The sequence below is a fragment of the Staurois parvus genome, unplaced genomic scaffold, assembly GCF_062004578.1.
Source record: "Staurois parvus isolate SC_StPar_1 unplaced genomic scaffold, SC_StPar_1.0 ptg000011l, whole genome shotgun sequence".
NCBI classification, from domain to species: domain Eukaryota; kingdom Metazoa; phylum Chordata; class Amphibia; order Anura; family Ranidae; genus Staurois; species Staurois parvus.
The window spans coordinates 33,803,975-33,822,148 of NW_028317807.1; the positions used below are offsets into that span (position 1 = coordinate 33,803,975).

At 41.6% G+C, this 18,174-nt stretch overlaps 1 protein-coding gene across 1 annotated transcript in view; it reads right to left on the reverse strand.

The window, feature by feature from the left end:
- Positions 1–18,174, reverse strand: part of BARD1 (BRCA1 associated RING domain 1) — a 122,949-nt gene that overhangs the window by 37,411 nt on the left and 67,364 nt on the right. Inside the window, exon 6 of the mRNA XM_089672327.1 lies at positions 12,517–12,689. Within this exon, the coding sequence (XP_089528453.1) occupies positions 12,517–12,689 (173 nt within the window). The remainder of the gene's footprint in view (positions 1–12,516; positions 12,690–18,174) is intronic.

An 18,174-nucleotide genomic window follows, 5' to 3' on the forward strand; every position in this document is an offset into this window, starting at 1 on the left:
TATATTTGAAATCAGCCCCCCCCCCAACTATAATTTGTTTTGTTTCTTTCGAAGAAAACAGAACCCAAAAAAAAAAAAAAGAAAAAGTTGTGTATGAAGGAAGATTGTTCAAGGAAAATTGGACAGATAATTACTTTTTCATTGAGGCAAAGGTGCTAAGGCACTCAGCATAATTTGTATGGAGCTTGTGGCAGTTTTCAAAGACTACAATTTGAAAAGGCATTATACGTATGCAAAAAACATAACAGAAACATAAATTTGAGGCGTGTCAATGAATGTGTCGTAAGGACAAAGTAGCGATAGATACATTATATCAGTGATCGTTAATACTTAACTTTTTTTGCTCATCAGCTAGTCTCCCAGGTAGGATTTCAAGCATATTTGCCTTTGTCCATCTCTGGGAGATAAAGAGATTAGTAATTTATAGAAGGAAACTAGCTTCCACTTTAGCTCACAAAAAGTGCTAAGGATGTGCACTCCTGGCAATATCAACAGGACTTTTTGTGTACTTGCTGAAAATGTTCCTACTCTGAATAAAGAAAAATAATGCAGGCACCATTTCTAAGGAGTAGTAAGCTGCAATATATTATATTTTCATTCCTGAGTTATACTTCAAACAGTTGTGGACACTAGATGTGCCATACACATCTCAAAAAACGTAATCACGGTGTGTATTATGTCTATTATGCCCTGTCCTATCCCCACTACCCCCTTGCATTTGTCAGCAACTCCTGGCTGTCAAAATGACAGTTGGGAGTTGGTGTAGAAGCTGCTGCCGTAAAAAAATATGGACTGACACAGTGTTTATAAACACTTCATTCATAAGATAGACAAAGTAACATTTTTGTCATCTGCAGATAAAAGGAAAGAGATTTTTTTTAAATAATTAACTTTTTATAGATTTTTAAAGAGCTTACAACAAACAGAGTTGCATATAATTGCAAAATAACGATCACAAGGCAATGAAAGAACAAAAAAAATAGGCCCATCGATGAAAGGCATATAGATACATACAATGTCAGTGCATAACAGTGAATTAGCCAGCATTTTTAGACAAAGGAGTAGACAAATCGGAAACGGAAAGATCCCATGGTTCCCAAACTGCTTCACAGATGGGGACAAAGTTAGCATGCATAGCAGTGAGGTACTCCACTCTATAACCTTCACCAATTCCGATCACGTAGGAGGCGTAGTAGAAAGCCAATGCATAGGAATGGTTCTCCTGCTCGCTGAACATGAGAGGATAGTTTCCTGGCAAAATTTGGAGAGGCCTGGAAAAGGTAGGCCCAGCAAAAATTGGATGGGCTCACATTAAATATGAGCCTGTAAAAGTAGCTGCAAAAGGCTAAGGACCTCTCTCCAGAAAGGAGAAATGTGTTGGCAAGTTCAGAAAATGTGGAAGAGGGTGCCAGTTGCCTCACCACATCGCCAGCAGACAGGAGAAAAACTTGGATTGCGAACATGGAGAACCTCATGGGTCTTATACCAAAACATCAATATTTTATGTGTTTTCATTATAAACTACACATATAGAAGATTTGGAGGCAGCCTCCCAAATCCTGCTCCATTGATCTAAAGCAATATCACATTGAAGGATGTGGAGCCATTAGCGCATGTAAAAGGTGTGTATCAGTAGAAAGGGGACAGGTGTCTTGAAGCAACTTATAGGTAGAGGAAATTATGTCCCGTTGGTATGGACCCTGATTGCAGATGTGCTCTAAGAGAGTAGGCTTCTCTAGGGTTAAAGAGGGGGTCTTGGAGGTGACTGGTGAGGTGACAGATGAGTAGCTTTTTGAATCTCAGAAAAGGGTCTAAGCTTTCGGGTCACTGGGTGGATCAAGTGTTGCAACTGAAATAGATTGGCCTTGGCCCAGGGACTCATGCGGGCCAGAGCAAAATTATCTGGGAGACTGGGATAAAGTATGACATTGGTCAGGGGGGAACACAGAGAAGACAGGGCAAATCTATCCCTACACCGCCTCCATATAGACAACGTAAAATGCATGGGCCCAAGCAGGAGATGTTTGTGAGAGGAGATTTCAATATTGGTCATAGACCAGCCAATCAATCTCGGCCCATTTATTAGGGAGTGTCAGGAATGGACTCGCCAATGGTGGTGGGACTCATCTACCGTGTGGGCTGCAGTACCAGGGCTGGCCAGCGGGTGCTCTCAGGAACCAAAAGCTCACTCCTGCAGTCAGCCATCACCTGAGGCTGATTGCAGGAGGTGTATTTAAGGAATGGCCAGACCTGCAGTCAGTGCTTTGGTGTATGTTTCCCATGAGGCCCTGTACCTGCATCCTGTCTGCTTCCTGCCTGATTCCTGATTCTGCTTTGATCCTGACTCTGTATGAACTCCGCCTGTCCTGACCCCGGCTATTCCTGACCACTCTCCAGCCAGCTCCTTTGGTACCTTGTCTGCCTGATTGTTCCTGACCCGGCCCGTCTGACTACGCTCTGCTTGCTCCTTTGTGTCTTGTCTGGCCGATGGTTCCTGACCCGGCCTGCCTGACCACTCCACCTCACCAGCCCTGACTGTTCTTGTCTGTGCACATTCCTTTATCAGTGGGAGGTTTGGTTTTGTTATATTGTGCATGTTATATTTGTGTATAACCTTTACTAAATTATATTGTTACACCATACTTGAGCCTGCGTTTCCCTGTGTCAGTTCACACATCTCTGGTCTTACCGGGAGCCTTGACAGGGGGGCTCTGAGAGGACCACGAGACAAGAGTATGGAGGTGAGTAGCCAAATAATAACACACAAGGTCTGGGGCGCCCAGACCTCCCATAGATCGAGGTGAGAAAAGGACAGTACGGAAATTCGATGAGATTTATTATGCCAGATGAAGTGGAGGAAGGATTTCTGAAGGGAACGCAACTTGGACATGGGAATAGGAATAGTCTCAAACAAATATAAAAGATGGGCAGTATGGTCATTTTCAGCGCATTAATCCTTCCAAGGAAGGAGATGGCAAGGTTGTCCCAAGATTTTAAGGATTGAGAGATAGCATGAAACAGGGGGGGAAAATTAGCTTCATAGAGGGAGTGGTAAGAGGAGGTAATGTTGGTACCTAAATACCCCAAGGCATGGGGGCACCAGCGATAGGGATAATTCAGTTGAAGAGAAGATAAAATGGTAGATGGTATGTGGAGTGGTGATGTTTCGGTTTTAGACGTGTTAACCTTATAACCCTACAGAGCACCAAAAAGCTGTAAAGAACGATGTAAGACAGGCAAAGAAATGTGGGGCTCCGTCAGTGTCAGCAATATATCATCAGCGAACAAAGACATTTTAAAGTCACTATTGTGGGTGCATATACCATGCATATCCAGGTTGGATCTGATAGCGATAGCCCGGGTTAAACAGAGAGTAAACAACAAGGGGGAAAGCTGGCATTCCTGGCATGTACCTTTGGACATCCGAAAAGAAGGTGATAAGAACGACGCTAATTTGACCTGGGAAGAGGGAGTGGAGGAAAGGGCACTCAAAGAAGCTACAAACGACCAGGTAAACCCAAATGTAAGGCCAACTTAATCGATCGAACGCTTTTTCAGCATCCAAGCTCCACAAGAGAGTAGGTTTCGGGGACTTATTGACAAGGTCAATGGTCCTCCTGGTGTTATCTGCGGCGTGTCTAGCCGGGACAAAGCTCATCTGGTCTCTGTGTATAAACTTGGAGATACATTTGGCCAGTCTACTAGCTAATATTTGCGTAAAAATCTTGTAGTCAGAATTTAATAGGGCTACAGGGCGATTATCCGGCTTGGGGATCACAGAAATGTATGTGCTTGTAAAATCGTGTGGGTGAGACCCCTTCAGGAGATTCCGAAAAAGTCAGAAGATGGGGGCTAAGATGCCAATAAAAGACTTGTAATATGAGTAAGGGAGACCGTCCGGTCCTGGGGACTTGTGAGTAGGAAGGTGTTTGACAACATCCAATAATTCCTCACTAGATTGTAAGCTCGAAAGAGCAGGGCCCTTGAATCCCTCGTGTTCTGTTTTGTTACTGTATTGTCTCATGTACTGTCCCCCACTATAATGTACAGCGCTGAGCAAACCTTTTAGCGCTATATAAATACTGTATAATAATAATAATGGAAATGTCTGTGTTCAGAACTGAAACATAGGAAGATGACAAACATGGAGGAGGGGGAGTATCAGGGGCTAGGCAATTATAAAGCTTCTCATATTATTCCCCAAATATTGTAGCCAGAACATGTGGGTCATATGTGGGTTTGCCATCTGACTGGAGTAGATGGCCCAGTAGTGAAGGGGACATTTGAGATTTAAGTCTATTCACAAGCAAGCAATGTGGTTTATTAAAAAACTCATAACATTTTTGCCTAGCCCAGGCGAGACTGAGCAGTTTTATGCAGGTCAAGAGCCCTAATTTGATTCCGTATATGGGAAACTTTCTGGAGCCTAAGTATAAACGGGTTATCTAGCAATCAATGCTCGGCTAAGGATAATTGGCGTAAGAGGGGATTGTCTGGTACAGAGGCCTTCTTTAAATGAGTGCCCATGGAAATACATAGGCCTCTGAAGATGGCCTTATGGGCCTCCCCGAGAGTTGAGAATGAAGATACCGAGCCAACATTAAGGTGAAAGTAAGCATCCAGACCCCGAGAGAGCTCCTCTCGAAGATATTCTGAGTGCAGAAAACTCTCATTGAAGCGCCAGTGGCAGACCATAGGGGAGGCGTTAGGAAGAAAGAAATTAAGTGACAATGAGGCATGGTCTGACCAAGTCATCGGGTTGATTTTCGGAAGAGACAAAACAGAAAACAACAGAAATAAAGAACCAGGTGATTAGCATGGCAACAGGCCTAGTACAAACAAATGTATCACACAGAACAGGGGACGTAGGGGTTATGGCTGGAAACAAAGATATCATCAAATATATGCACCCGGGATATTGGAGATATCCCAAGTCGTCAGGGCTGAAAGCTTGACGCACAAGGGAGCAACACAGCAGCTGACCCTAAACGGCAGGTGCCTACCTCAGTAATCCACTTAGGAGGTGTAATCAGGACATACTAATTAGGGACAGGTAATGAAAATTTCTAAGGCACACATTGGGGCATATAAGCCCAATTAACAGGGCGGGAAACCTGATACGTAAGAGTCAGGTGGTGGGGCCCACCAAACCAGGGTTGTCTGGGTTGTTGGTGAGTGCGTGGAATCCTCTTCTTCCCGGGTTTAGCGGGTGTCCAAATCTTGCCTGGAGTAGCAGAGGACCTGGATGGAGTAGGAGGTTGCAGAAAGGCCTCTTCCGGCAGGGGAGGGAGTCCCAACTGTTTAAAGAAGGAGTCCGCTTCATACAGGTCACGAAGTAAGACTTGGGCATTATCTTTGGAGACAACTAGCTTAAAAAGGAATCCCCACTGGTAAGCGATACGGTGTTGCTGGAGATGAGTGGTGACCGGCTTCAAGACTCGTCTTTTTGCTAAAGTGATGGGGGATAAATCACTGAAAATCTGAAGCCTGTCCCCTTTAAATTCCAGGGAGGACTTGTTGCGGGTAGAAGAGAACAAGGCTTCTTTGCTGTCAAAGTAGTGAAAATGTACAATAACATATCTGGGCCTGGTGCCCTCAGGAGGCCTTGGGTCTAACGATCTATGGGCCCAATACATGTGCCAATCGACATCTGGGATTTTGGGGGCCAGAGTGGTAAACAGAGACAGCAGGTGGCATTTAAATTGGGAGTCAGGGACCATTTCAGAGATGCGATGAACATGGATATTCTAGCGGCACTCCCTGTTTTCTAGGTCCTCCTTCTGAAGCTGTAATTGAGACATGGAATGTTTCAGATTCGCATTATCCTCTTCCAGGACATTTACATATTGCACCAATTCGTCAAACTTTGATTCAAGGTGGTTTGTGCGGTCTCCCAGTTGGGTAATCTCCCCCCTAAGCAAGGAGCTTCCAAATGCCCGATTTTGCCCATGGGGGTGCCTGAGGGCATCCTGACTTGGTGAAGAGCACTCCTGGGTCTGTGGCTGCTGCAGAAGAGTAACAAGAGGTCTGTGAAGGCTGAGGATCAGCGAAACTCACCATTCAGACATCCACCATCTTGGGATGCCGCACATGTGCCCCAGGAAAGATCTTTTATCTACATATGATGTCATTTAAAGCAAGTTGACAAGTAAACACATTTTATCAGCCCATAGTTTACCCTAATTTGTGTGTTTGATTAGTTTTGTTTGGCATTTTTTTTTAGTGCCGCATTAAAAAAAAGCAAAAAAAGGAAAAACAAAAAACAAAAAAGAAAACCAACATGTATCTTATTTGACAACAAGGTTGCAAAGCTTTGCACCAGAATTATAATTTTAGTGTCATTTTTAACAGGACAAATTACAGAACAACATTTGATCTCTGTCAAACGGGAAAATTTCAGACACTGAACGCAGCAGCAGTGGCACATTATGTCCTCAAATACTGACAGCCAGAGGGGGACTGAAGTTGTGGACAGACAGTATATCCAGTTTTTCTCATCAGTTTTGGGTATAGGATATTAGACATTATAAAACAGGTGAGGTTTACAATTCGGTTACATTTTTGGCCATATCTGTTGCTTTAGAGTTCAGCATATGAGAAGTTGCTAAAGAAAAATAAAAATATATATATATGCACATCTGCATTTGCAAGGAATGTAATAATCTTAAAACTGTCTTACTTTTTGCAGAGAGAATAAAAAAAGAAAGCAATTTAGCATCTAAATAGGTTACCCTATACCTCTACATGCATCTCCCTATAGGTTTTCTACTGAATAATCAAATGAGTACATGTTCTTTTACAATAGCGTAAACCCACATAGTGTGACATATGGGTCCCGTTTGTCATGCATCATGTAATGTGTGGAACAGATACTATTCAAAGCAGAAAACACAATAAATTCACAGGCAGCAATCACAAATGAATCAATCAGATGGGGTACATGGTCCATAACATATGTGCTTTGCTCTATTTCTCTCCACAAATTTTTCTTTCACCCGTCATCTCAAAACTAGGGGAGAAAAACAGGGGGGAGGCCAAATTTACACTGGCATTGATCAGCTATACACATTTGAAAAGAAGGGGGAAAAACATAGTTGTCTCACCAATAAGATACAGCCAAACAGAGAGAAAGAAAAATGCTCACTAATGCTTCACACAGTCACACTGCAGTGGAGTCTGCAGCAGCCAAGTAACTGCACACCAGCTGAATACATAAGCAGCAGATTTTATACGACAACTGATGCCATGTATTATATACACAAGTTTAGACTTGGTTTCTCGGTTTAATGCAGGGGTTAACTAATGTTCAGACTAGCTGATTTTTTAAAATTTTTTGCTCTAGTATCAAAATCTCCAAATACAATGCTTATTTGGAACCTTAGTCAAGGCACCCAATTCGAAGAACCAATATTGTCTGTGAGCACAGGATTGGCCACTTATTCTTACACAGAGGAATGTCTGTGAGCTTTTCCAGTTGTCAGAACGTTCTAAATTATTCAGAGGTTTTTTTTTTTCAGATTGTCATAAAATCTATGTGATGCACCCAGTCATTTCCGATTAAAAGACATTTTTCCTGAAATAAACATGAACGCTGCCACAGCTGACTTTTCATTCTACCAATCCTCTTGCTTTCAAACTTGAGTCACTGATCCAGAACAACTATGCAGATCTAACATCTGACTTTACCCTGACTGATGAAAAGTGGTTAGAATTAGAGCCTAACGCAGGCCATATATGGGTTGAATTCCAAACAAATATTCTTTCAAAAATCATAACGAAGAATTTTTGTTCGAATTTCACACCATTAGTGGGTCACAGCATCCTGAGTGGTTGGGCATGTTGGACATTTTTTTTTTGTTAAATAAATGAATTCCTAATCAATGATGGGAGAATCGCATGAGAAATATAATCGAAAAAGAAATGAGCATTAGCTGTGACCTGGAAAGAAAAGAATAATCCTAGCCACCAAAATTCTTTTCTGTAGCCACATGAAAAATGAGGTGAAATTGAAGGTTTGGTTGGTTAAATTTCCAAATCAATGGTAGCACCATCAGATTACAAAATGCACACAATTTTCGATTTTCTAAAGAAAATTAGTTCAGAATTCGACCTAAGTATGGCCTGCTTAAAAATGTAGTGAGAGGACCATCATAATAGCTAAGCAGCTAGAATTTATGAAAGAGCTCAGAAATAGCGCTTCATTTCTGGAAACATTTTCTTTAGCTACTGATTGTGGCAACTGTGTTTCAAATCCCCAAAACAATGTATTGCTCCAATAAAGTATTATGGCAGCAGAAACTAAAAAAAAGTTCTGGAAAGAGTCTAGAAGTGCTTTCTGTGTTCTCCCTAACAAAAAAATAAATAAATAAATAAACCTCTCCAAAATACTAAAAAACCCCAAAAGACTTTAAATATCTTCCAATGGGGTAATCACTTCTAAAGGGATGAAGATTCTGCATTTTCCTTATTAGAACACTGCAAGTGTATAATCAGTGTTTAATGAAAACCTTACTCCCATTCAGATACACTTTGCAGACAACAGCTTTTTCTTCAGAGCAGAGACAGGTAGAAATCTGCAGCAAAGTTTGTTAAGGTCCAATGTACATGGCTGAGGGCATTAGCTTTTCATTCCCTCAATAAAGGTAGAAATTGGCTTCTGTATTATGATGGCCAACCTTTAAACCATATAAATGGTTACTGGCACTACAGTACTAGAATTTCTATAAACTTGTGCTCATAATTTTTTGTGAACTGTGAATATTCAAATGTTTAGCAGATTGAAAATTAAAGTGGTGTTAAAGGCTCAAGGTAATTTTACCTTCAAGCATTCTATGCATGACAGTAAAAATCCTGCTGAATACAGCAGCTCCCCCAACCCCCTTAATACTTACCTGAGCCCCATCGCGATCCAGCGATGTGTATGAGAGCCTCAGCGCTCTGGGGACTCTCCCTCCTCATTGGCTGAGACAGCAGTGGGAGCCATTGGCTCCTGATGCTGTCAATTACAGCCAGTGAGCCAATGAGGAGAGAGAGGGGCAGGGCTGAACTTTTGGCTCTGTTGTAAGTGGAGCAGCAGAACAGTGGCTTGGGAGCAAGCCTGCCTGGGTGCCCCTATAGCAATCTACTTGCTCTGGGGGCACTCGGCAGAGTGGAGGAAGAGGAGGAGGATCGGGGCTGCTCTGTGCAAAACCACTGCACAGAGCAGGTAAGCATAACATGTTTGTTATTTTTTTTCAAAATGCCTTTAATACCACTTTAACAAAATCACATAACCGTTTCTTATGAGTAATGAGGAGATGTGACAGTGCCTATGTTGTGGCAGCAGCAGTAAAGCTGGCCATGCGGATTATCAAAAGAACATTCCTACGAAAATTAGTATGAACATTCATATAAAAAGTCTCAGTTCACCTGACAAATGCAGAGTAAAATTTTGTGTGCTTTTAACATTTGATTTTGGAATAAATGTCAATTCATGAAAGAAAACCACACACACTGCTGAAAATGTGTTTGAAAAATGTAGCATCTAGCTCTTTTGATTTTTCTGATCCCTGCAGTCAAAACATGTATGTCGATTTCACCCCACTAACAATTAGTCACATTTTTTAATGAAATTCTGCTAGTGTATGGCTTAAGACTCTAAGGGGGGGGTGGCAGTGCTGTGAAATCTTGGTGTTTTACACAAAAGTACACAAAGTGATACAAGAAGCTAGGGGACAGTTCAGATAACAGCACTTTCCATGTAACTCAGAGTGGTTGTAAACCGGAGACATGAAATATGTACAGAGCAAATCTCTATTAGTGTGTGCTTGTGCCAATCTGGAGCACTAAGTGTAATTTTTGTCTGCTGCCTAGTTCCTTGGCTATCTGCATGAGTCACTTCTGACATGTTTTCCTGACATCAAGAGTAAAAGGTGATGGGGGAAATAACTCCAGCAAACAGCCTGTGAAGCACAGCCTCAGCTTTGTTCCTATGTACTGAGTGAAGGTTTTTGGGACCCTTCCCTTCAATCAGCTCTCAGTGAGCTCAGCAGAGTGTAACTTCAGCTCCCTGTCCTTTGCTTTTCAGAGCTAAGAGATTGTGTGTAAATTCGGCACTTGAATGTACAGGACAAATAGCTGCAGATAAACAGGTACAACGTATGTACAAGAAGTTGTTTTATCTCTTTGCAATATCTAAGGCTAGTCACCTCACTGGGTATATACAAGGATTTACAACTTTAAATTTTAACTTTAAATAACACTTTTGGCAGGTTGACCCTTTAAAATAACTCTAAAAAACAATGTAATTCCCACAATCTGACACTGAAATAATGAGCATTTTTCTTGGTATAATTTTGAATGCTGTTCTTCCTCATCACTTTGCTACAGAGACAAGCCTTGCTTTTCAAGAGGCAATTATGGCAGGAAACTAATGATTAAATCAATTTCTCATTCAACGGTACAGTAAAAGTACAGAACAATTAAGAATGCTTTCACGGCTCTGACACATCAAAAAAACATTTCTCCCTATATAATTGCACAGTGGTATACTTCAGATATATAATAAGTAGGTATCTTTAGTTACACAAAAATGCCTACAAGTGATGCAACACAGAGCTGCCTTAAAATGGTTCTAAAGCCAAAATGTTTTTTTAACCTTAATGCATTCCCTGCTTTAACCAATTCAATACCGGGCAATTTTACACCTTCCTGTCCAGGCCTGTTTTCAGGTTTCAGCGCTCTCACATTTTGAATGACAATTGCGCGGTCATACAACATTGTACCCAAACTAAAATTTTATCATTTTCTTCACACAACTAGAGCTTTCTTTTGGTGGTACTTAATCACCGCTGGGGTTTTTATTTTTTGCTAAATTAACAAAAAAAGACCAAAAATTTTGAAAAAAAACACATTTTTCTTTGTTTCTGTTCAAAAAGTTTGCAAATAAATAATTGTTCTTCATAAATTTAGGCCAAGATGTATTCTGCTACATGTCTTTGATGAAAATAACCCAAATTAGGATGTATTTTTTAGTTTGTAGGAAAGTTATAGAGTTCACAAACTATGGTATAGATCTGAATATTGATCAATCCTGAAGTACTGACAGCCAATCTAATTTCTTGAGGTCCAGAATGTCATAACAGTACAGATATCCCCCAAATGACCCCTTTTTGCAAAGTAGACAGTCTGACGTACTTCTTAAGAGGCATGGCGAGTTTTTGGAAGTTGTATTTTTTTTGTCATAATTTTTCAGAAAATTAAAAAATTAAAAAAATTAGTTTCACTATTTTTTTTTTTACATATTGTCACCAGTGCAGTACAGCGTCATCATATAACTGGCATGGCGGTGATCAGGGACACTGACTGGTGACAGTATGAAAAAAAAAAATATTTTTTTTTTTTATTAAATTTTGTTTCTTTTTTTTAAGATTTTTTTTTCATATTTCACTATGACCAAAGTAGTATAATGTTACCATAGTAACATTGTACTACTTTGGAGAAGTGATCAGTATTTTTTTTTTTTTCCTACACAATTTGCTTATAGCAAAAAATTACTTTGCTATAAGCAAGCATTTACCTGAATGACATCGATTCATTCAGGGTTTTTTTTTTTTCTGCTTAGCTGTGATTTGGCCACAGCTAATCACATGACATGTGCATGTGATTAGCTGTGACCATTTACAGCTAGACACTAGTATACAATGGATGGCATGAATGAAGCCATCCATTGTATACAACTGTCATGTGACCTGCTGTGATTGGTCACAGCAGGTCACATGGTACCGGCAACGGGGGCAGATACTCAGATCTGTCATTGGCCGTGTCCGAGGTACACGGCCGGTGACAGATCGCGCCCCTGCGCGGCTCAGCAGGAACGCAATCTGCTCATGTGCGGGAGGACGCCATATGGCATCCACCCGGAAGGCTGATGACATTTGCCGGCCGCCATTCGGCCATAGGGCGGGCGGCAAATAGTTAAGGTAAAAAAAAAAAATAAATAAAACAGCTTGCTGCTCTCCACCACCTCCCTAAATACGTACCGGAGTCCTCAATCAATCCAGTGCTGTGCGTGGCTGCATCTCTTCTCTCCTCTCTTTCTCTTCACACAGGGACTCAGGTAGCAGTGGAAGCTATTGGCTCCTGCTGCTATCAATCAAATGCTATGAGGAAGAGGCAGGGCCAAGCCATACTGTTCATGTCTATGGAGAGCAGCAACATACATGCACACAGCTCGGGAGCAAGCATACACATGTGCCCCCATAGCAAGCCGCTTGCTATGGGAGCTCACAGAGAAGAGCAGAAGCCATGATCACCAGTGGGGGACCCCAGAAAAGGAGCAATGGGGCCACTGCGTGCAATGGTATTGCATGCGAGTATAATATGTTTTTATTATTTTAACTTTAAAAAAATAGCCTTTAGTAACGATTTAAATATTCCCCCCAAATGCAAATGAGGGTAAATTATGGTAAACGTAGATATGAAACATTAGTTTGCCCTCACACTGCACAAATTTACACAAAAAAAAGTGACACTTACACTGCATCTGGGGATGCTCCATGGCTCAGCAATAGTCTGACAATGGCTACATGGCCATTTTTTGCAGCATCATGTAAAGGAGTGTCATTCTGGTATCCTGTGGTATTCACTAGAGCTTGGTACTGAATCAATAATTCTACCACATCGGAGTGTCCATGATTACAAGCTTCATGCTAGTAACACAAAAAAACAAAAAATAGTACACATATAAGTTAGAAAAAAAACAAAATCAGTGTAAATGCTTTCTCATACATTCTCTCAATGGACCTTGCAAGCAAAAATTATAAATCTGCAGACTACACAAGTTTAAAATCGTTAATTGAGTTTTATTAAATTATTTTTGTCTCCTTGGAGAGCTGGGCTTGATTCATCCCCTCTATAAAAAAATTATTATATATATTTAGGAAAAATAATTAAAAAACAAAAATTATTATTTATTTGTCTGGGTGCAAAATTAACACTTTTGAGAAAAGTTATGGAATGATTTTTCAGTAGAACAATCAATTTTGCCAGGTGTATGACTAGCATTATAAAGATCATGGTCTTAAAGTGGAACTTCAATCAGAAAATTAGGTCCTGCTAGATCTCTTCAGGCTGCCCCAGGTATAGCTATGTAAAACATAAAAATAAGTGCCTATACTTTTTAAAATCCAATAATACAATGTCTCGCCATACTCTGCACATGCTCAGGTGCTCTCTATTTTTCAGCACTGTGCTGAATTTGTAGAAGCTGATCTGCTGATGGCCTAAAGATTTACTGCTGCTCAGGTGTCTGTGCTTCAGCAAAATGGCAGCCTCCAGCAATGAGAAAAAAGAGCCATGCTGGATGCAATTTACAGAACATACTATTTTTAGTAGCATAATTATTAATGTGGAATGAATGATCCTTTCTAAAGAACATTTTTTTAGTTGTTATGGGTAAAGTTCCACTTTAAAGATAGACATTTAAGCAAGTATTGCACCCAACAGGCAACAATGGTTTTCATTAAAAAGTTTGCTATAGATCCTGGCCGAAATTCCAAACTAATTTGACCAAACCCGATTGTTTTGGAAAACCCTCAAAGCTATGATTGGTTTTTATTTTTCTGTGTGTGACCATCATTAGCAGCCAAAGCCATAATAATAGTCCAAACAAAACTATAACCATTGTACGAACATTAACCCAACCCACATCTTCAAAAATCAGAAATAATAAAGTCATCTGAAGATGGTAAACCAATCATGGGATGCAGAAGACACATTGCTGGCTCCCATGCGAATTAGTGCTATCCCATACAAGACTGCCAACTCTTCCCTCGCTTACTTCTATAATTAAATCACTGATGGAACCTCAACATCAGACCTACATAAATAACCAAGCTGTATTGCATGCCTCCTCCTCCACTGCTGACACCTTCCTGACAATGCTAGCTTGTTTGCCTAAACTTTCTGAGTCACAGGCCCAAAACAAGCATGAAACACTCAGAACTTGTGCTTTGCGTGCTTTTTTGACTAAATGACCAAACAATTACAGCATAAATATCCATATGAAAGGCTACTAATATGCTAAGAATGAGAGGTCAATAATAGCATGTACATATTTCCCCACTGTAGGGGTTTCTTTTAAATGGACTATTTTGTAGATCTACGTGGAGAAGGCATTAGCGCTTTGCTCTCCCTAGTAGGTCCTATGAAGTACCTGGCCTTTAAGGCCCCATGTACACGTGACACTTCTGAACGATGTAAACTGACTGCTGGAAAACGTAGGTTAAAAAAAGTCTGTTTAGCCGTGTTTGCATAACGCGTTTATGTGCATTAGCGTTTAGAAGCGTTTTTTAAAGATAAGCACAGGAGAACCTCCCAAATGTCCAGAATGCACTGAAAAGTGGTAAATTATTAACTATTTCAGACTGTTTCAGAGAAATACAGAGAGTAGAAGCAGAGACAGCAGTAGGTATTGAGATTAGCTTAGGTGTGAGTTGCTCATTAACATTTCTTTTGTTTCCAAGGGTGGGAAAGGTGGCTCGTGGAGTGAGTCATTAAGGGCACCTGGCAGGGGATCTTCATGAGGAATTTGAGGTGTGAATGGTCATTAACATATCTTTTGTTTCCAAGTGTGGGAGAGGTCTGAGGTGTGAATTGGTCATTACAATGTGTGACAAGCTTGGTAGGAACATCCTGTGTTCAGTGTTTTGTCCATCTGAGTACCTTGAAAATGCTTTGCATGCATTTTTCATGATGAAAAAAGGCACTGGACAGCATCGGGAACTGGAAAAGTCAAAACAAATTTTCAAACGCAAACGCTCATAAACGCGATTTGCCGTGTTAACAAGCATTTTGCATTTGAAACACTGATAAAATCGACTACTGAACGCAAGTTTTCTGCGTTCAAAAAAATGATGTAAACTCAAATGCCTGTAAACAAAGATGTGTACATGGACACATAGGAAAATGTTAGGGTGAGTTCAGGGGCTGCTGAAAAAAATGCTGAACAGCTCCTAAACGTGACTTTATCAGCTGCAGTGTACATGAGTCCTTACAGCTATGCCAGCAATGTAAGGAGGTCTCCTAACCATAATCCTATACACCTAATAATTAGGTGGAAAACAAACCCTGTCACACGCCACATTAGGGGAATAATACTCTGTTTTCTATATTACCTCTCTGCACAACAAAATCAATTTCTTTTAATGGTTTGTAGGTTCATTTTAGGACAATCTGTTGAGCTTTTACAGTTCCTATTGCTGTATTAGACAGATAGGACAATAATACCTCTTAACATATAGCTCATATATAAGTAATACAATTTCTTATTATTTCTACTTGAGATTTAAAGTTTTTCGTCTCCACGTCCTAAGGGCAGCGACTGACAACTGTATGCTGCTTCAGCCAGAACATGAGAGTAATAACAGCAGCAGAAAGAATTAAGATCAGGTCCTACAGTCAGCAGATCTGTCTGATAAAACTCCAGGGAATTAAAAAAAAAAAAAAAGCTAGCAATACATTATAGATGATAGATGCTAGGAAATACACCTTTTTTACGTGATGCACTCACTGATCAAATGACATGCATGAGAAAGATGCATTTACAATGTTGGCAATTAGAGAAAATTCTACAGCTGAGACAGCTTTTTCCCATCGAGTTCTGGATAGACCACTGAAACAGTTCGAGATGACAAGCACTTAAATGGGGACATTCTTAAACTTTTTTTGCATTTATTTAAAATGACTGTATTTCCACTTCCTGGTTGAGTAAGGCAATGGTAACATAGCCCTGGCCACATATATGCATCCTGGGAAGGCTACATCACCAGCATGCCACAGGAGATGGACTTAGAAATCGAAGAAGTAAACGTAGACGGATTCATCTGCCCTCAGTGAACCCAGTCATTAAAAAAAAAAAAAAAAAAAAAAAAAAAAAAAAAAAAAAAAAAAAAATCGGGGAGGAAAAATATAAGGAATAAAAACTGTTGCAGTTATCTATATATACTGTATATACTTGTATAGCTTGCCATTTTTGAATATTTCTACAGGAGTCTTTGGTGCAATTTTTAAGATAAGGGTGAAGCAGAGAGTGATTATCCCTGACCAACTGCTCACAGCATGGCAAGTCTCAATACTTCTAGTGAGTGATCAGCCCTGGCCAGTTATTCACAGCACTAATGAGTCTCAGGCCTGATAAGCAACAAACATCATTTGTTATTGTCAGCTTTAAAAAGAATTGTCACTCTAAATTTATCTGCTGAAGAATTCTGCCAAAAAGTGAATGTAGCCTTTAAGCTGACATTTTAGTCAGAAAATTAACTCCTGCTAGATCACTTCAGACTGGCCCCTTTTGCAGGTAGAGCTATGGAAAACATTAAAAATAAGTGCCTATACTGCTTAAAAACCAGTAATACACTATCTCACCCTCACTCAGTTGCTCTCTATTATTTGGTGATGTGATAAAAATCAGAGCCACTAGAGCAAGGGTAGGCAACCCTTCAGAGGTTGAGGTCTACCTGGATACCATGGAGTAAAGCCACAAGCAGCACCCTTAAACCCCCCTCCCACAATAGTGTTTTTTGACGCCTGTTCATCACCCCCCCCCATTGTAGTGTCCTTTGCCCTCCTACACCCACAGTAGTGTCCTCTACCTCCCCAAAGCAGTGTCCTCTGCCCCTATGGACACCACATCCTCCCACTGTCCTTATCCTCTGCCCCTTCCCCCCTCCCCAGTAGTGTCCTGTACCCCCCAAACCAGTGTTCTCTGCCCTCCGTCACATCACCCCCCCTGCTATTTTAGTGTTCCCTGCCCCATAGCATTATTCTCTGCCCCCCCCCCCCCAGTTTTGCTCTGCCTCCCCATCCCCAAAGCAGTATCCCCTGTCCTTTTCTCATCAAAATCCCCCCTTCCCACAGAGTTTCCTTAGTTCCCCCCACAGTGTCTTCTGTGCCCCCCCACCAGTGTCTCCTAAGCCTTCCCCACAGCGTCTCCGGTGTCCCCTTCATATCACACACACAGGTAGCACTGCCTACCTGTCAGCGTGTGTAGAGAACAGCAGAGATCAGAAGACAACACAGTGCAAGGTGGAAAGCGTGAGCAGGAGCTGCCAAGCTGGTGATTGGTTGCTAGTACAGCCTAGAAACCAATCACTGAGCAGCTTCCACCTCGACCCCACCCTCCATCCAGCACTATGCTGACTCCTGCACTCCGATCTGCCTTTAACATGAGAGCAGCGGAGGCTGGGGGGAGGCAGAGCTCTGGTCATGATTGACCTGTCCGCTCCCCGCGGTTGACCGTGATCGGCGGGTTGCTGACCCCATGTCAGGGCAGGAGCTGAGGAACGGACAGGCAGGCCTAACAATGTAACGCACTGGCTGACGACAACCACCACCCACAGACCGAAGTCCCTCAGGGCGCGGAGTCTAAGTCCCAGGCTGCCCTTCACCAGGGCCCCTGATGGTGGGGATGGACTTGACGCAGCCAGGAACCAGGTCGCGGCCCCCGAGACACCTCAGCTGCGGTAATGGCCGCCGCCAATGGCGTGTAGCTGGTGGAAGAGACAAAAGAGTAGTCAGACAGGCCGGGGTCAACAACAACAGGACAAAACAGTACAGGACAGCAGACGAGAATCACAGGTCACGAGCCGGGTTCAGCAACAGAGGGTCAGATCAAAGGAGAATACAAAGAATAGTCAAGTCACAAGCCGAATCAGAATACCAGGAGAGTCAGAACAGAGTAATAGTAACACAAAGACACAAGTGCAAAGAGCATGTGCGGGCCACAGGCTTATATGTCATCAGCCACGCCCCTCTGGGGGGTGGACCTCAGAGACCTGAAGGCATAAAAGGGATTCCCACCATGCACAGCAGAATCCAAGATGGACGCCAGCACATGGAGTAACATAACCTCAGGGAAAAGGTAGGACCTTGACACCCCAGCACTAGAGGTGGATCTGCTGACAGCCTAAAGATTTACTGCTGCTCAGGGGCTCTGGGGTTCAGGAAAATAGCAGAAGAAGAAACAGGAACAAAGCTGGAGGCAATTTACAGCACACACTAATTTTGGTAGCATAATTATTAATGTAGAATATATGTTCCTTGCTAAAGAACATTATTTATCAATTTGTTATGGGTAAAAGCTCTGCTTTAATGGATGCAGCAGACAGCACTGTATATACACCTCTTCTCAGAGCC